The 20774-nt window shown below is 36.9% G+C and overlaps 1 protein-coding gene across 2 annotated transcripts; it reads left to right on the top strand.

Annotated features, from left to right (window-relative positions):
- Nucleotides 1-287: 287 nt before the first annotated feature.
- LOC131168560 (uncharacterized) lies at nt 288-19335 on the top strand. Of its 2 annotated transcripts, none has more exons than XM_058128081.1 (5): nt 288-542; nt 725-833; nt 969-1031; nt 13250-13348; nt 18921-19335. In XM_058128081.1, exons 1-5 carry the CDS (start codon nt 458-460, stop codon nt 18928-18930), a joined length of 366 nt encoding a protein of 121 aa, XP_057984064.1. In that variant the 5' UTR covers nt 288-457; the 3' UTR covers nt 18931-19335. The 2 variants fall into 2 exon arrangements, with proteins under 2 accessions (XP_057984064.1, XP_057984063.1); XM_058128080.1 differs by lacking the exon at nt 18921-19335 and adding an exon at nt 18265-18612.
- Nucleotides 19336-20774: the final 1439 nt, after the last annotated feature.

Genomic DNA, 20774 nt, shown 5'->3' with positions numbered 1-20774 from the left:
TTATAAAGTAAAATAATTATAATAAATTTTTAATTTTATTATAGTAATTTTTTTAATATGTATTATTTGTAATTTTATAATATTAATTATATTTTATAATATTATTTGATTTAAAGATGGAAATGAGTATTTTAAATTAAAATTTTAATTTGTATTAGTTTTAGAGATATGGTTGCTATTTTTAGTTTTTTAATTTTTATTCCTATAAATTTTTGCCGTGATACCAACGCCCCTAGAGTGTTGACCCGTTTTGCCACTTTAACCCGGATCCATTTGCAGCATGAGTCGGGAGTCGGGTGTACCTTTGTCCTTGGCTCCTTGCTTTTTAACGCCTCCGTTTTGTCTCTTACTCTTTGCTTGCACTCGACACTCCAGGGTTTTATCGTAAACCCTAGAAATCGCAGCTCCAGACGCAGTTATTCAATCGAGATTCTTTCTGCGAATCAAAAACCCTACAATGGGAGGAAAATGCCCTCACAGGAAAGTCAAGAAGAGAAGATATTCTCACAAGACATTTCGCCGCTCTAAATTCCTCCACAAAGATATCCTTTCTGTGATTTTTATCCTTTTTCCTTTCCCATCTTATTTCTATGCACCTTCATGCATAATTTTCTATGAATTTCCTGTATTTTATTTTTACTCCGTTTTGTTTGTCGTGGAAATTTCCTCTATAGTTTTTTTTAGAAGCATTTTTATCATGTTTCCTTGACCTTGGATTGATCACGGGAGGACGCTGTGTTCGAGGAGCTTCAGAAGACTGAGAACGAAAAGAAACCCTTACCCTTGGATGATGACCTTCCTGGAATGGGCCAATTTTATTGCTTACACTGCGAGTAATTTTTTTTTCCTTTCTAACTTTTGAATTTTTGATATGGGCTTAGATTTTAATTTTTTTTTTGTCGATCCTTTTATTATTTTATTGATATAAGCTTTTATTTATTTATTTATTTATTTTTTTGTGATTTCAGTCGATACTTTTCGAATGTGTCAGTGAGGGATGAACATTTCAAGACAAAGCGCCATAAGAAGCGGTAAACAACTCTTGATTTTTCTATCCTTATCTGTTGTAGTTTATTGCAGCGCAAATTATGAATTAACACTTGATATTAAGAGGACATGCTCAGAGGTAAGTGTTCAGTTTTTCTGTTATTGGATTGTGTCAAACTCTTTTGAACACCTGTAACAAAGTAGTCTAGCGTTTTTTTAAGGGAGTTATGCATAGTGTCACGGGCTGAATATTTCACACCTTTGTGAAAGGACCATGCAGCGCTAGCTAAACCCCTCTTGTTTAACTAGCCAGCTTATTGTTTACCACAGCTCATCCACAAAATACTTCCATCATCATTCAAGCTAATATTAGTGGAAGCAGTAAGCAACTTATGAAAGTAGTGGCAAGTAAGTAGTAAACATTGAAGTAACGCAATTCATTAGCAACACCTCCGTTAACATTGTGTGTGTAGCGAAGGAGGCAAGTAGGTTAAACACATTGACAATAACTAGTGAGTTTTACAAGTTGATGAACACTCATCCTCCCCTAAAAAACCTTTCTATGCTATTCTCACTTTGGCACTAGAAAACATCAAAGTAACTGAGGAGCCATACTATCTTTTTTAGCATAGGGAAAAACTACTACTAGAAAATTATCTTACGCTAGTATTTACATGACGGAAACTCATCCCAAACGCACGAGACAAGCGGTCATAGACAAGCATAATACCTTGAACAAGCTTGGCTTGTGACGCTCCCTCATTTATGCGGTCGACGTCCTCATAGACTTTGACGCTAGGTATACTTCAACTTTGTCCACGAACGATTGCATATCTTCCACAGAAACCCAACTGATTTCTTCGTCATCAAAGTCTTTCCACTTCACTAAGAATTCCTGCCGCTTCTTCCTTGAGAATGTGAACTCTCTGTCTACAAGGATGTCTTCAACTTCACGTCTGCTAGGTTGCATTGTCTTCATATCTGCTCTGATTGACTGACTTCTACTTGGATCTTCTGTATTGGCGTTGAATGGCTTGAGGCAGATGACGTGAAACACGAGATGCACTTTCATCCAAGTTGGAGGGTTGATTCAGTAAGAGGCCTTACTGACTTTGGCCAAGGTGGGGACCGACCCTTCATATTTACGAAGTAGTCTCCTATCTTGTTCCTGTAGTGACTTGATCTGTTCAGGATTGAGCTTAACAAACACCAAGGCTCCTACGTTGAAGTGCTGTGGTCTTCTCCCCTGATCTGCCCACTTCTTCATTCGCTTAGAAGTTTTCTCTAGGTAGGCTTGGGCAATCTCTGTATTCTGTCTCCATTCTCTGGTGAAGATATACGCCCTGAGACTCTTTCCTCTGTATGACTTGTCCACTGTGTGAGGTAACAACGGATGTTGGCCTCTAACAAGCTCAAAAGGGCTCTTGTTAGTTGTTATGCTCCTTTGGACATTAAAACAGAACTGAGCCACATCAAGTAGTTGCACCAAATTCTTCTAATTGACGCTGACAAAATAGCGCTAGTACTCCTCTAGTAGCCTATTGAATCTCTCCATCTGTCTGTCTGTTTGTGGATGGTAACTCGAAGAGATTTCAAGCTGTGAACCGAGGATTTCGAAAAGTTCTGTCTAGAAATTGCCGGTGAATCTTGAGTCTCGGTCACTAGCAATATCGTGGGGAACTCGCCAATACTTCACAATGTTTGTGAAGAACAAATGTGCCGTCTCCTCTGCCGAACGTTACTTACTTCGAAAACTTGTCTATAACCACAAGTATATACGCTGCATCTCCCATTTTGGGCAGGTTGGTGATGAAGTCCAGTGAGGCACTTTCCTATGGTTTGGATGGTATTGGTAGGGGCTCTAGCAGCCCTGTAATCTTCCTTTGCTCTACTTTGTCTCGTTGGCAAGTGAAACAAGTTCGGGTATAATCAATCGCATCATCACACATGTGCAACCAATAATACCTTTGTTTTAGTAAAGTCAAAGTGCGCTGCCATCCTAGATGTTCGACCCACATGGTATCATGACACTCTCTCAACAATGTCTTCCTTAAATCCCTAGCTTGTGGCACAAAGAGCCGGCTACCATGGATCATTAGCATTTCGTCTTCCATCCAGAACTGATGTGCTTTCCCCTCTTCGGTTAGCTTCGTAAGGTTCTTCGCAACAGGATCTTTGGCTAAGTTTGCTTTGATGCGCTCCCACATCGTCGTGGTAATAGTATTCACAGTTAGGTGTGTTACCATTTGCAAGGTCTCTAGCTCGGTCTTTTTACTCAGTGCATCAACAACTTGGTTTAGGCGGGGCCCTTGTGCTCAAAAGAGAAATCAAATTTTGTCAAGAATTCTTACTATCGGCCCTGCTTGGGTGTCAACTTCGGTTGTGTGAAGAAGTGACTAACATCCGAGTTATTCGTTTTTACCACAAACCTTGATTCAAGTAAGTAATGCCGCCACAAGCGGAGACAATGTATCACTGTGAGCATCTCTTTCTCTTGAGCTGTGTACTTTCACTCCGTTTCACTAAGCTTATGGCTCTCGTATGCGACAGGATGCCCTCCTATTACAAGACTCCTCCAAGGGCGAAGTCTGGTGCATCTATCTGCACCTTGAAGGGTTTCATTACATCCGGAAGAGCAAGTACCGGATCTCTCATCATGGTATCCTTAAAGTCGTCAAAGGCTCCCTGACACTTCTCCGTCCAATTTCACCCGACCCTTCTTCAGTAGTTCTGTCATAGGAGCAGTTTTTTGCAACTACCCCTCTACAAACTTCCTGTAATAGTTGGCAAGGCCAAGAAAGAAGCGCAGCTCCTTCATTGTTGTTGGGATCTTTCATTCTTGAATCGCTCTTACCTTCTTCGTATCCATCCTGATATGACCTTACTCAATCGCATGACCAAGGAATTTGATGCTCCGCTGAGTGAAAGAGCACTTCTCTTTCTTCACATATAGACTATTCCCCTTCAACCTATTGAACACCTTCCGTAGATGCTCTTTATGTTTCTCTAGAGTGGAATTGTAGACAACAATATCATCCAGGTACACTACGACAAACTTGTCGAGGTACTCGTGAAATACTTGGTTCATTAAGTTACAAAATGTTGCAGACGCATTTGTCAACTTGAATGGCATCACCAAGAATTCATATGCCCCATATCACGTCACACAAGTTGTCTTTGGCTCAAGTTTAATGAGGTACATGACATGACTCAGTTGATCCAGCAAATCGGCAATCAACAGAATAGGATACTTGTTGCGCACTGTCACCATGGTTTGAAATCGCGGTCGCAGGTAATGTCGCGTAACGGTCACGGGTGTCGCGGGACTCGGGACACACGGGTGTTACGTAATAGGAAGCAGGTGTAACGGTTGTGAATTTTTTTCACGCATGCACAACCATGCCAAAATCGAAAAATAAGCATGAAATCCATTAATACATGATTTTTAATGAATTTTAAAGGTCTTCATTCAACCTACAAATGTTTTTTAATAGGCATTATGATTTTTAGATTAATTTTAGGGCGCTGTTTACAAAAAAAAAATATATTTTTTATAATTTACATTACTTTAAAATTTACAATTTAATAAAATAAATATGGAATTGTAAATCTTACAATTTAATTATTTAAATGATAATAGACTTGAACTTGAGTCACTTAAGAGTTGAGACTTGACTAATTGTGTACAAATTAGAATTTATTATTAATTGTAGATCTAATATTAAATTATTAATTGTCAAGGACCTCAAGGTATTAAAAAAAAAAATATGTAGAATATTAGTTAATATTTTTTTTACTAAATCTGTACTCTAAGTTTCTAAGTTCTAAGTTTTAGGTTCTAACTCTCTAAGAGTCTAAGTAACTCTATAAATTTTATATTTTAAAAACTTTATACTATTTTTTTAATTTTAATTAATAAATTCTACTTATACAATCATTATTAATTTACAATTGTTAATTTGTATTCTAATTAAATAATAAATAAACTAAATTTATATACTAATTATATTATAAACTGAAATTATCAAACAAAATTTATAATTTATATACTAATTAGTAATTAAATAAACTGAAATTTATAATTTATATAAACTAGAAATTGAAATTATAAAACAAACTAAATTTAAAACTGAAATTTACAATTTATATACTAATTAAATGAACTGAAATTTACAATTTATATACTAATTAAATAAACTGAAATTTACAATTTATATAAAGCAATAAAGCATAAATTGAAATAATAAAACAAAATAAATTATTAAGCAATAAAGCATAAATTGAAATAATAAATTACATACCCACTGGCCACCACCCACTACCCAGTTACAACTTACCCAATACCCAATACCCAATACCCACTCCCGACTCCCACTCCCACGAAAGTTGCGAGCCTGCGCTGCGAGAGAACTGCTAGCCTGCTGTAGCTGCAACCTGTAAGCCTCCAAATTTTGGAGGAATCGAAGATTTCGAATGGAGGAATCGAAGGCTTGCTGATTTTTGTGTTCTTGGACGAAGGAGATGAATGACGGACCGAGGAAGACAAAGCTGTACGATGCAGATTTTGGGGGTTTTAGGGATTTCGAAGCTTCAGATCAGTAGATCAAAGCTGTACGTACGAAGGAGACGAAGAATCGAAGAGTAATTCAAGTGAAGAGGGAACTAAACTCAACTTGCAGACGACAGATGTAAGGGTTCGAAGGCTCGAAGCTGCTTTTCGGTTCTTCGGACTTTGGAGGATTCAAATGACGATATTAGACGAAGGAGAGACGCACAAAGTGGAGCAGATTCGAGGAGACAAGGTACGCTGTAAGGGGCTTTCGGCCGTGACGTGGAGTAACGGACGTTACGTTCCGTAACGTTAGTGTAACGGCCGTTATGAGCAGTTACGGAGACGTAACGGCCGTTACTCATGTGAATTTTTGGCTCGCCACTAATGCGGCCTGTAACGGAATCGGTGACCTGTTTTTCCATTATGTAACGGCCGTTATTTAATACCATGACTGTCACCTTGTTGAGCACGCTATAGTGTACTCACATCCGCATGTTTCCATCATGTTTCCTTTGAAACAACATCGGTGCTCCGAACGGTGCTTTGGAAGGGCAAATATATCCCGCTTCCAACAATTCATCAAGTTGTTTCCTCCACTTTGCTAGCTCTGGAGGCGTCATCTGATATGACCCCTTAGCAGGTGGTTTCACTTCTGGTAACAACTCAATCTCATGCTCCATACCTCATCGTGGGGGCAAGTTATGAGGTAGCTTACTCGACATCAGCTCCTTGTACTCATCCAACGCAGCTTGGATGGTCGTAGGCACCTGCTTTTGGCCTACTTTTTCATCTACCACCACTGTGGCTAGATATGTCTGCTGACCCTTTCTCAACCCCTTCTTGAGTTGCATGGCTGAAAGGACTTCTCATCGTCTCCTTTCTTTGCAACAGCTTGCACCATGTCCGGGTGATCTCCCATCAGACACAAGGAACCAGCAGAAGGCATCAACACTACCTTTGTCCCCCTCAGGAATTCCATTTCCAAAATGACTTGAAAGTCATCGATTGACACCGTTGTAAAATTTGCATGACTTGCCCACTGTCTAAGTTTCATAGTCACTTACTTGGCTACTCCCATCGTAGGCTAGGCTACAGAATTCTCCGCTTTAATGCGTCCTGTATCTTTCTCCTAGGATAAGTTGAGTCTCCTTGCTTCTGCCTATGAAAAAAAATTATGAGTGGCCCCAGTATCCACCATAACGCGGGTACTTTTCCCGTTGATACTCAAGTCCACAAACATTAGTCCTTTTGCTTTTGTAACTTTCGGTGCTTTCGCTTGCTTTTCCAGTGCGTTCATTAGCCACATTGCACCCATCCTTGGGTTATCTTCCTCCTCTCTATCACTTTCCACTACCTGCTCTGTAGTGGAAGCTTGTAAGGCATTAAGTGCTGCCTTGTGAGGGCACTTAAAAACTCTGTGAGGGCCTCGACACAAGTAGCATGAAATTCTACTCTTTCCATTGGGTGTGTTGAACCCTCGAGACGATGAAGCTTTTTTTGAAGTTGATGTCTTATAGTCGGCTCCCCCACTTTTGGGTTTGCTCTTCTTGAAAGACTTTCCACTATTTCTCCCTATGCAACTCTTTGGACGAGGCAGTATCATCACGAGCATAGTCAGTTAAGCGTTTCGCAGCAGCTTGTGTGGTAAACAAGTCTTGAACTCTTTGCCTATGAAGTTTTGTTCTTGCCCACGGTTTCAACCCCTCAAGAAAATAGAATAGCATATCCTTTTACAACATGTCCTTGATATCCAACATCAAAATAGAAAATTGTTTCACGTATTCCCTGATTGACCCAGCATGCTTGAGGTCCTTCAGCGTTTTTCCAGCATTGTACTCAACATTCTCAGGAAAGAATTGGGTCTTGAGCTCTCTTTTCAAGTCAGCCCAACTATCCACAACACAACATCCATTTTCAATTTCATTGTAGTAGGTACGCCACCACAGTTTGACTTCACCAACTAAGTACATGGTCGCAGTATCCACTTTTACCTATTTTGAGTCCGTCCTCATAGTGCAAAAGTACTACTCCATATCAAATAAGAAGTTCTCCAACTCCTTGGCATCACGGGCACCCCCATACGTCCTAGGTTCTAGTACCTTGGTCTTGCTAAACCCTTTAGTGTTAGAGTTTCCCATAGCAAGAATCACAAAATTCACCTTTGCAGTCAAATCAGCCATTTGAGCTTGCAAGGTTTCCACAGTATGATGAAAGTCCTTTGACATTTCACCTATCAAACTTGCTTGATGCTTTTGTGATCCCACTACTTCATCAACAAGATCCCTCAATTGGGCCATCTCCGTGGCCACATTGTTGGCTGCCGTCTCAGCTTGTGCTTCTTGCACACTAATTCTCTCAGCATTGGTTGGCAGCATTGGTTGGCGCCATGGTCATTTACCAAAGCTTTCCCAATCCCACTACAAAGGCAACTGAATTTATGTAGCAACTAACTGAGCTCTGATACCAAGTGTCACGGGCCGAATATTTCACACATTTTGCAAAAGGACCGTGCAGCACTAGCTAACCCCTCTCGTTTAACTAGTCAACCTATCATTTACCACAATTCATCCACAAAACACTTTCATTATCATTCAAGCAAATATCAACGAAAGCAGTAAGCAACTTATGAAAGCAATGGCAAGTAAGCAGTAAACATTGAAGCAATGCAATTCATTAACAACACCTCCGTTAACATTGTGTCTAGCGAGGGAGGCAAGTAGGCTAAACACGTTGACAATAGCTAGTGAGTTTTACAAGTTGATGAACACTCACCCTCTCTTAAAGAGCTTTCTATGTTGTTCTCACTTTGGAACTAGGAAACATTAAAGTGACCGAGGAGTCATACTGCCTTTTTTAGCATAGGGGAAAACTACTACTAGAAAATAACCCTATACTAGTATTTACATGATGAAAACCCATCCCAAACGCACTAGACAAGCGGTCACAGGCAAGCATAGTGCCCTGAACAAGCTCGGCCCATGACAAGGCATGCTGATGGGTTATAGGGTTATGGACATATGTGGATATATTACCTATGAAGGAAGCTTAGACTTCATATTTGTATTGGTTATCTGGGGAAAAAGTTTTGTTGTTTGGAAGGAAGCTTTGAGCTGTTATCTGTGCACAGGTTCAATGGAACTGTTTGATACTTTACACCATCTTGCCCGGGTTAGCATGCTCCATTGCATGCTAAAAGTTTTGAATTTGTGCCTTTTTTAGCTATTCTATGCCTTTTGTAATTTTCTAGCTACTTTGGAGTAATATTTATGTGAGAATATTGAGCTGTACTTTTGCTTGAAAATTGAAGTTGTGCTTTCAGATAGACTTTGGTCATTAGAACTACATCAAAAGATTGAGGAACAAAGTAGTTAAAAATGTTAATATTTTTTAGGCTTAGTTTGGCACTCCTTCAGTTGATGAAAAAGGAACTTCGAGAAATAGCTGATGAAAAGGAAATGATTCAGGTTGTAAAAAGTTGTTTGACCTCCTAATAAAAAAATAGCTGTTGAAAGGAAATGTTGATACGAACTATATGTTATGTACATAAGACTAGAATGGAATCAAATTTATCCCTTGATTTGTGCATATTCTTATTTAATTTTTTGTTCAATTATATTTTCACGCCATTCCATTCCTTGGAATAAACGTTCCATTTGGTTTGGGAATTAGGGTTGGAGTAGAATTGAGATTTTCACCTTGATTCCTATTCCCAATGGGGTGGAATCACATTCAATTGGTTTCCCTTGTAAATGGAATGGTGATTCCAAAAGAAAATTATATCCCATATTAAATACTAAATTCCAAAAAACACATGTTGATCATCTCTCAGCTGAACCACTGCTGGTAATAATAATAGTAATAGTAATAATTAATAATAACTATTATAAAATTTATAAAATAACAATAATGACTATAGTAACAACAACAATAATAAAAAAAAACAACAAATAATATCAATAATAATTATTGTAAAAATAATAATAAAACAATAATTTGTTGTTGTGAGGTCCCCCCTAGAAAAGCCTTTTGCTTGGTTGGTTTTGCTTAGTAAGATAAATACTAACAACTTGTTATTAACTAGGAGAACTATGAAGGCTCTCTCCCCTGATGCATATGTGCTCAGTCACAAGAACTCTGAGACAGCTTCTCACCTTCTTTTGCAATGTGAATTTTCTTGGAGAATATGGAATATGCTTTTTGGCATTATGGGAGAAAGCTGGGTTTGCCCTCCCTCGGTGGAAGTTTTTTTAGAAATATCCTTCATAGGCTTTGGTAGAAGGAAGGATAGGGCAACTTTACGGAAGTTTGGTTTTTTTCCAGTATTATGGGGATTATGTATGGAACGTAATACTCGGATATTTTCCCGGAAAAAAACTTAACCAGATGCTGGTTTTGGAAAAAATTAAGTACTTGGCCTCTCTGTGGTGGTTATGGGTTTTTTAAAAGGCAAGCTTTCAAGAGTTTCAAAGAGATTGGAGGAATATGCTGACTTGATAATCTCTTTTTTCTTGGGTTTTTTTATTTGTTTAGTCTTGGAATGTCTCAGTTTGTCTTGGGAGATATATCATTCTCCTTCTTGTAGATTCTTTATCTATTAATGATATCTTCTTTTGTTGTAAAATAATAATAATAATAATACAACAATGATAGGAATAATAATTATTATTGTATTATAAAAGCAATAAAAAAAATAATAATAACACCACCACCACCAAAAGCTACAAAAATAAAACAAAACAACTAATAATAAAAACAGTAATGAACAAGAGGAAGGAGAAAGAAGAAGAAGATGATGAACCCCCAGGGTGTGGTTTAGGTGGTAGTGTGAGCTGTGGGAGTGCCTCTCATGAGGTCAGGTGTTCAAACCCTCCTGGACTCATTTCCGCCCCTGAACTCCTGAATTTACCCTCCCTTTAGAGTTGTGGGGTCAACTTCAAGAGGCGCAGGATTAGTCACGTGAACTGTAAAACGGACACGTGGATACCCGGTGCGTAATCCAAAAAAAAGAAGAAGATGAAAATAATAATTGTAAAATAATAATATAAAAATAATAAGAATAATAATAAATATAAAAATAAAAATAAAACTTTATTAATAATATAATAATTGTTATTATTGTAATAAAAATAATAAAAAATAACAACAATAGACATAATAATAGTTTTTTATTATTATTTGTTTCTTTTAAAAGATAAGAAGAAAATCCAAAAAAAAATGTTATTATTATTATTAGAAAATGTAAACGAATATTATGATCCAAAAAATGCCAAAATTTTCAATAAAAATAATGTTGAAATGAAGTCATATATTTGAAAAATTACAAAAATTAAGTAATTCTATATTAGGAGTATTTTTGAAAAATTACTTATTTTTCATTCCAGTAAAGTTAGCATTGAATACCAAACTGTATAAAGGAATCAAAACTGCTTCCAAAAGCCAACACAGTAATCACATTCCCACAACAATCCATTCTTGCCTTGATTGCTTTCCCACTTTAATTTCATTCCGCAAATAAAACTGTGGGTAAGTGATTGGCACAAAATCTGTAAGTTGGCTGAAATGTTTGAAATAACCAAAATTGATGTCATTTTGGGACTCCCAATGTTTGGGTAACTTTGTGAGTGAAAAATTTAGGGTCATCGATAGAATGGAATAATTTGTTAGAAAAAAGTCAACTTTTAAAAGCATCAAATCTGTGAAAAAGGTAGCTTTTTTAAAGCTTAAATTTGTTATTGAACTTGTTGCACCCAACTTCTACTTTTCAAAAAGGGGACCAAACTCTCACCCTTAAGCCCTGTCTTTGGGTCTCATCTTAAGATGAGTAAATGGGATAGAACACCTCACATGCAATCAGTTTGTGTGATTTACATGGGTGTTACAGTCTGTGGTAAGCAAGTGCAGGGGTTCATCAGAACTATTTGATGCTCTACATCAGTTTGCCTGGGTTAACATGCTCCATTGTGTGCTGGTAAAATTTTCAATTTAACCACAAACAAACCAAGCCGTAAAACACATATGGACTATTAAAAAACTTACATATGTGGGTAAAATTTTGAAGCTATGCCTTGTTTTTAGTGATTTGGTGCATACAAGTTATGCTTTCTGATGCAGTTTGGTCATTACAAGTACGTTGAAAGATTGGGGCACAAGTTAGTTAAAAAAAAGGATAGTTTCTTTTTCCGGTAAGAGAAAATACCATAAAGACCGACACAATGTAAAGAGAAGAGGAGAAGAAGTCCTCACCAATGGTAATGACTATAAAACAATCAATTGAAAAATTAGAATAGAGCTGACTTCCAATCTATTTGAAGGATAGACAGCAATATACCCCTCCCAAAAAATAAAAAATTAAAGGAAATAAAACAGTGGACACAAAAGAAACCAAGAAAACATTCTATCCCATAAAAAATTGGGACAAAACAAGGAGGACAGATTTTAGGCTTAGTTTGGTCTCCCTTCGGTGATGAAAAGGAATTTTGAGAAGGAACCAATTTTGGTTGTTGAAAAAATTGTTTGATTTGCTAATGAGGAGTTATTGGAAAAAAAGTTGATATTAGCTATATGTTTGGCACATAGGACAAATGGAATAAGATGAAATGTATCCCTTGATTTTTGCATATTCTTCATTCAATTCTTCAACTCATTCCATTACCATCCCATTCCATGCCATGGAGCAAAGATAATGTGAGTGAGCTGTAAGTTGGCTGAAGTGTTTGAAATAACCATTTAGCTGTCATTTTAGGAGAGACATAAATAATGTGTGTGAATTTTGTAATGTTTGAAAAGAAACAGCAACATTGATAATCTATTAGAGAAAAAAGATAACTTTTGTCTTTTAGTAGCATCAATTTTAACTTTTTATTTTAAAGCTCTCCAAAAAAAAAGCTAGTTTTTTAAAAGCTAAAAAAGCTGTTATCTAACTTGTTGCACCCAACTCTTTTACTCCCTACAAGTAGAAGCTACCATGAACGAGGGGCAAATTGACCCCAAAAGCCTTGTCTTTGAATCTTATCTGAAGATGAGTATATGTGATAGAACACCTCGCATACTATCAATGTATCATTTGCTTGGAACCTACACTTGGTGATGAGAAGGCCCACGTGTAATCTGATTACCTAGATGGCTACATGGATGCCAGTGAGTAGCAGAGCATTATCCTTTGATTTGGGCGAATTATCAGTTCAACGCTGGTTGTTTTTTGATATTCTTCCCCATTTGTTTCAGGTTCTTCCCCATTCGTTTCAGGTTACGTCATCCCCTACCCCAGCCCCTGCAAAACAATAAATCACAATGACTAAAACTGCCAAAAAAGGGAGATGGAAGAAGAGGAAAAAAAGAGATTAGGCACCCAACTTGTCTTCCTACCAAACCTGTGCCTTGAAAGCATTGATTTGGGTAGAGTCAGCCTCTGAGCTGTGAAGCCTAGTTGTGAATCTTCTTATTCAATTAGGCTTAATTGAACTTCAAAAACTTGTGTTTGCTCATATTTTAATTATATATGGTGTAGGGAACAGGCATTCTTGCTCAAGAATACCTTACCTTTTGTGTAAAGTTCAATCACTGTGTACATACTTATATTTTACATTAAAACTAGAGTAATTAAGAGGTCTTTGTCTCAAAACTCTACCTTGGCTTGAGAGCATCTTCATCTAGAAATTAAATTTTTTATGTAATTGATAGTTTATTTCAACAACTCCCTTGTTGATGCAGTGTAAAGCAAATGATGGGGCCTGCACCCCATACTCAACTTGACGCGGAGTTAGCTGCTGGGATGGGTATGCCAGATAATGGTCCAAAGCCTATGTCAATGTAAGCTTTCAGTTTTTGTCTCCTTCATATTTGTTTCTTCAAAATGTTCTGTATGCTACCTACTAGAGTCTTGATGTCAAAAGACATATGGTGTTGTAACTTGTAAGAATTCTCTCTTCTATCTAATTATTTGTATTACTTAAAAAATAAGTTCACAGAAATATTTCTTCCCTCTCTTTTTTGGGAAACAAAAATGTTAAAGATCAAGTTCTGTGTGTGAGGCTGGGTATGGCGTTCATACTAATTAATATTTGACACAATTTAGTGGTGGGGATTGACCTAGGTTATAAATGTGGACATATTGGGTTGAGTAACATCCCTGCCCATCATTTTATTGTGAGCCCTGTAGGGAAAATAGTATCTTTGAAAGGGTTGCAATGTTTTTCTCCATATTGGTAACGTCAAGACTGACTTTTAGAAAAGACATCATTTCAGGTAAGTTGGTTTTGGAAGTTGCATTTGTACAATGTGCAAATTGCAATGAAAACTTCTCAATCCATGCTCTCCTCTCTCTCCCCCTTGGGTTTTGAGTGGATTATATGATAATCCAGATTTCTAGGCTTATTTATGTAAAATAGGTGATTTGAAGTGTATTGAGATGAGGATAAAGAACTAATTCCTAATTATGAGTAAGGGAAGCCACTGTTTCAGTTAATGCCTCTATACTATTTTTTACCCCTTCTACCCCATTTATGAAAGGGTGAGAGCCTAGCATTCACTCTTTCCTTCCCACCCAAAGAAAATCCCTGTTCCTCCCCCTCTCCCTCCCCTCCCCTCCCCCCCCAAAAAAAATCCGCATCCATCACGCAAAGTTTCATGGTTTTACCGACGATGCCAGATGTTCTTCCCATCTTCATAGCACCCTTCTTCATCCCTCTCCTCTCATGTCTAAATTATCTGTTGATTGCATGAGTTTGGGGTTTTAAAATTTAAATTGTAAGGAGATCGAGACATGGGATTGAAAGTTCAAGAATTTTCCTAAGGGGATGAGCTTGCTTTGCCAAGGCATTCTGTTAAGACTCAGTTCGGAAGGTTTCATTGGTAAGCTTACTCTATTTTCCTCACCATCCAGGGATTTGTTTTTTATTATGTTAGTAAGGCCATGATTGTCCTTGTCTGTGATAAAAAAAGTTATGTATATATATTTAGTTTATAATTATTATATTCACTGCAAAAAATGTTCTTGAGTGTATTTTTCTTAACAAGGAAGTTTCAATTTTTCCTGAAAATGTTATTGGAAGATTGTATATTTTTTATTTTGATTTTATTGATAAAAATGCATTTTTAATGTTATTGACAAATTCATTTTTGCTTGCTATAGATAGTCAGAAATACTTGCGCAGATATTTATTGAAAAGACTGTATTTTGGGGTATATTATCTAAAAATTTATTATGTTGCATTCTGTTCATTTTTTTTTTGGATTAGAAAATTTTTTTTTTGAAGGATGAAACAAGTTGCAATAATAGGAGGATAAGATGTCCTTTGAAAAGCAAAGAGCAACAACCAAAAAAATTACAAGAGAGCTGCCTTCGAATCCCTTTGAAGGTCAGACAGCGACAAACTCCAAAAAAATCCTATCAAATTGGCCAAGAAAAATGCCAAGAAAACAACTCAATCTCATAGGAGACTAGGAGGGGTTGTGCGACCCTGAAATATTTCTCACAATCTTCTCTATCAAAGGTTTCATAAGACAGCAAGGGATGCATTGGCATAAAATGCAGCCCTTTTTACTTGAGCCAAAATCCAAACATCTCATGACCAAGAGATCTCCTATGTTCCAAGGCGTCAACCAATCCTCATCGAAACAAGAGACCATTCCAGTGGTGGGTTGCAACCTGATAATGGAGGAAAATGTGGGTGTTAGTTTCATTGGAATTGTCACACATCAAGCACATATAAAGATTGGGAGACTTGTAGGAACTTCGTGTCTGTAACAAATCATGCATATTAATTCTATTGAGAGTCACAGTCCAAATGAAGGTCTGAATCTTAGAAGAAACCTTTGCCTTCCAATGATGTGGCTCCAAGGGAAGAAACTGGGAGAAGGGGTTTTAAAGAGGCGGATGAAAACAGGTTTTGAATTAAAGAGACTTGAAGAATTTACCTCCCAAATCCTCTCATCAACCTGCGGAATGGAGTAAAACGATCTAACATAGTAAGCAAGGTGGTAACTTGTTGACATCTCTTTTATGGATATTCCTAAAAATATGGAAATCTCATGAAAGAGAGCACCCCCCAATCCCCTCTTAGAAGAATAGTTCATAGGTGCATTGTGACGAGTACAGGGCTTAATCAAATGAAGCATCAGCTGCAAGGTATCCTCATCCACCCAAACATCCTCCCTAAAATGAACCCTATTGCCACTACCCACTTTAAAATAGCCGAGAGGAAAGAATAGAGACGCCATTTGGGAAGCACACTTCCGGAGGCTTGCATGAGAACTAATGTGGTTTCCTCTAATCTCCATCCATTTTGATGAGGCCTATTTTTGCTTTTTATCACCTTGCGCCATTGGGAATTAGGGTGCACTTGATTCGATGGCTAGGCTAGGCTAGGCTAGGCTAGGCTAAGGATTCTTAGCTCATCTTTGATGCAACAAACAATAGAATAGGATTGGACAAGGAGGGGCTTTAGTTCATGTTGTGAAAAACGAATTGCACCGCGGAATAAATTGATCTTACAACGCAGCACTCAACAGTGAAATATACAAAACAACAATCATATAGATTATAATGAAAGCAATGACAATGACACAAAGAAGTACGTGGTTCAGGAATGCCTATATCCACGGAGCAATTGGCAGTGTTTTTCTTACTTCTCGTGTCCAAAGACATGAACATTCAGAGTTACAACATATACAATGTTTATATAACCCTTTTGGAGGTTTTTCCTTCGAAACCCAACCTATACAACGTCCCAAAATTCAAAATTCGAAAACCAGGACTGGGAACCCAAGCCAAACCGTCGACGGTTTTAGACATACTGTCGACGGTTGGATACTGGGAGCAAACAGTAGAAGTAACAGGCTCAGAACCGTCGACGGTTATAGAGAAGCTGTTTGACGGTTTCCTCCTGCAAACTTTAGTTGCTGTTTTCTTCGATGTTTTCTCATTGTACATGCATTCCACTCAATATATGAGCCACATATCACAACAGTTCATTTATGTAGGATAGGAATGGTCAATCCCCACCCATTAGTTGGTGATGGTCAGGGCATAGGTGGACATATTTGCCCATGTGTTCTTCCCCATCCCCAACACTCCAAGCTCCCCTGCATCCACGGCACCTAGAGCTCCTCCATCGCCAGCTTCTTTGCTTCCTGTGACGCACAAAACCTTGTTACCTTCATCCTTCCTACCCCAAAAAGGCATCGTATCAAGACCCTCCTTGTTCTTCCTAACTTGAGCTCCCCTTCTTTGATGAGTTGTCACTGCCTTCTTTCCTCTAATTGGACCTAGATTTTTTGATGCTCGGCCTGGACGCACTCCATCATGCAATTCAGTCATTGTTCATCCATGCATTTACTTAAATGCTCGATGAAGTTTCATGAAGCTTCTACAACATTCAACGATGAGCTGATTGGTGCGCATAGAAAACACAGGTGTAGAGCACAAAGCTAGAGCTTTTCATCGGCAAGAGATTGCGACATAGAGAGATGATTGAGAAAGAAAATTAAGGTTTGATGAGAGATATTTCAGAGATCTGTGGAGGGATTGCAGCAAAGAGGGAGATCATTTAAGTTGAATAGAGAGAAAATTAGGGTTTGATGAGAGAGATTTGAGACATCTATGGAGGGATTGCGATGGAGAGGGAGAAATGGTTTTTAGAATTTTGATTTTGAATTTTGAATAATTATATTTTAATATATTTTTTTGTTAGAAGGTATTTTGATCTTTTGAATGATTAGCTTATTCTGCCATAATTCAAACATGGAGTAGGATAATAATCATAGCTAGTCCAGTTCTGTCCAACCCAGTCCAGTCCTGCAATAATCTCTAAGGGGAAACCTTCACAACCATTTACCTATTAGAGATGATTTTGGAAAGCACGTGGCCAAGCCCCAGCCTAAGGAAGCAGCTAATTTAAGGAGAGACAGCCTGCCAAGGTTTTAAAACTCTCATAAGCCGCTGCCACCCAAGTTGATACCAGCCACCCCCTCTTGGACTGGTTGATCTTCAAACCCAAAATCTTTAAGAAAATTTTCAAAAAAATTATAACCTTTTATTCTTAACTGTCTTCTTTGAAAAATCAGTCTAATTGGGAATTCAACTGAACTTTATTTCATTCTGAAAAGACATGCCTGAAAATCTCTGTTTGGTTGAGAATTTGACAGTTGTATCTTGACAATGCAAATTCTTTATTTATTTGCTTTTATAGGTTCTTTTTTCTTTTAGGTCGGGGGTGGAGTGGGTTCAGTAAGTATTAATATTTGAGGAAGAGAAAATGAGAAATTACAAGTCCAGTGGCATTTTTAAGGCATGATATGTTTCTACTAAGGACAGAAATTTCTGGAAAACTGGCTAAAGGAAAGAAGCTTGGTAACTTTTTCTGGACATAATTTATGTGTTATCCTTGTGATGGAAGGAAGATTTGAACATTTTTATCTTTCTGTATTTCTGAGACATTTCATAATATTTAATGTGTTATATAGGCGATTGGTGTCTTAGCTAAGGAAACCCTGTTTCCTTTAAAGTAGCATTGCGTTTTGCTCTCTTTGCTGTTTATAGTAATGACTAGGTGACATGCGGGGTGGGTTTTGTTAAAGGCGTTGTGAAGTGGTTGGAAATCAGTCTCCTTTCCCCGACACATTACTTATTGCTTGTTCTTCATAACCCAGTAAAGCAGCTGCAACTATTACTTTTCTAAATTTCTAAGAGAAGCACTCACATGCAATACAACGTTATTGTTTGGTAGGGTAAACATTGATTGCTTGGATTATTAGCGACTGATTGAGCTCTCAAAAGAGGATCACACAAATGTCTGATGCAGTTCTGCAGAAGGATAGGTTCAAGGCTTGGGAGAGGTTTTGGGTTTTGCTGATCGACTCTTTTGTGTTTATTCCTTTTTATTTTTTTATTTTTCTCCGTATGCTACCTGAAATTTTGCCTTAAGAGTAAAAACCCTTGGTTTGCAGATTTGTTTTGTTGTTTAAGGTGGGGTTTATCTTACAAGTCAGATATAATATGATCCAACACTGTAATATATATATATATATATATATATATATATATATATATAAATAGGGAATTGTACTTTCTGTCATGCATTTCTCTTTTTATTTACAGTATTCTAAAATTTACGTTTCGTTTGCCTCGATATCTTTTGTGGTTGGTCTGCCTCCATCAAAGGAAATTTTCTGTGTGGTTGTGCACCTGATTCTCTGGTTCTCACCCGCTTTTCTTGTTTTTCACTTCACTTTATGGTTCATGACTGATGTTGCCTTTCATTAATTTAGAAATGGGAAGCATTTCAAGAATTGATTCACTGATTGAAGAAAAAATTTATCGAAAGCCAATTTAAATTTTCTTATCTCCTAGTTTATTCTTTGTTGTATTTTGAATTGTTTGCAGGCGTGATTAATGGATTTGGTTTCCCTAAGCTTCAAAGATAAATCAGCCACCATGACCAAGTCTTAACATTATTTTGGGGTGAGAAAGAAAAACAAAAGGTTGTGCTTAGTTTCATAAAATTTTATGAAACTAACATTCATCGACTAAGTATTTGTCACACAACGAAATTGAAGCTATGGAGAGAAACAAATGTCCTATTTAGTTGTAGAAAATATTTTTTAATTTTTGATTCATTAGCTTGTTTAGAGAATTATAAAAGTTCAAGTTATTTTTTTTTAATAGTTTTTCAAGATTTGTATCTAAAAAATAAAAGATAAAGGTTTTGGTTGTAGGAAGCAGTTTTTTATTTTTATTTTTTATTTTTTATTTTTGGACTTCAAAATAATTATATAAAAATGCAGTTAGGTTTTATTTTTATTTTTATTTTTGAAAAAAACAAAATTTATTGTGAGCCTATTGAGACACCTCTTCATCCGTCAACCCTCGAGTGAAAATATGCATGTATGGAACTGATCCTGTAAAGGCATATAGGTAGTTGATTAAAATAAAAAGCGCCAGTAGATTTGGTCCAGCTATTTACCAACTTTTAAGTACTCTACAAGGGCTAGAAATGGTATTGTTGAGATGTTCAGCCCAATTCCTCTTCAACCCAATCTTATTTTTTATCCTACTAAACATTACCTTGAGGTCTTAATTCCATTTTATGGTTCTAAAATGTCAGGCTTGGGCAGAATTCTACATGTTAGCAAGTTCACCAGCCCTCTCAAGTTTGAAAAATTGAAGAGTGTTTGGCATATCCAACAGGCAAAGCATATATAGAGAACCATTTGTTGAGACACCAAATGACATAAATTAGCCGAAGGGAATGACATAAATTAGCCGAAGGGGAAAAAAGCCTAGGCTGGAAACTAGAATAATATGCATAAGAAAAAAAGGAAGAAAGAAAAGATAGAAAGATAAGTTAAATTGCACGTCGAAATAAAGAAGTCAAGAAATAAGATTGATGCGATCGTTTCATATTCTTCTTAGCCATAGCCTTATGACATTCTTCAAAAAACATGTTCTGACTAGGCATGACTTTGCATTTAAGAGTCTGAATTAAGGTCGCAAAATTTTATAAAAACTAAAATAAGTAGTAGATCAACAGCTCAAGGATCTCAACCCAACAAAAGATAATAGAGAGATTATAAAGCTTTAGGGTATTAAAAAACACTAGTGAATTGCACTAATCTGGTTAGCCAACATCCACAAAAAGCAAATAAAAATCACCGAAGATTTCAAAGCCCTAATGTTCTTGAAAAGGACCTATACACCTCTTTAATAACTAAGTGTGTGTAAAATGAATTGTATTCTAAAGAGTTTAGGCCCTATTCCATTTCAAACCATGGTAAAAAAGGCAAGTGTTTCCTTGGGCCAACTTTGAAAGCGTCCCATATTTTAGAAATTCAAAGGCTCGACATTCCTTTTTTATTTTTATTTTTGGGTTCAAATGAGGCGAATTAGTGATACATTTGAAGTACTCATTGGTCGTCATGGAAAGTGAAACTTTTTAAAAGTATTTTTTTATAAATATTTTCAAATTTTCATTATCATATTTACTTTGATTTCAAAGATAGAAGAGAAAACAAATTTGCTATCTTCTAACACTTACAAAAGCAAAATGGAAAAATAAAAACAAATGACAACATTTTGAAATTTATGTATCTAGTAGTAAATTTTTCTAATTGATAAATTTGAGTTTTCATTTCTAAAAATCAAAGAGGCACACGATTTCAATGAGCAACTTAGGTCTTAGTTTAGGCCTAGTTTAGGCTAGGGCATGAAAGTTTCAAGCCTACACTAATTATCTTTTGA

This window comes from Malania oleifera, chromosome 11, assembly GCF_029873635.1.
Source record: "Malania oleifera isolate guangnan ecotype guangnan chromosome 11, ASM2987363v1, whole genome shotgun sequence".
Classification (NCBI taxonomy): domain Eukaryota; kingdom Viridiplantae; phylum Streptophyta; class Magnoliopsida; order Santalales; family Ximeniaceae; genus Malania; species Malania oleifera.
The sequence above is the reverse complement of the archived record's forward strand: the minus strand, read 5'-3'. Positions and strand labels throughout refer to the sequence as shown.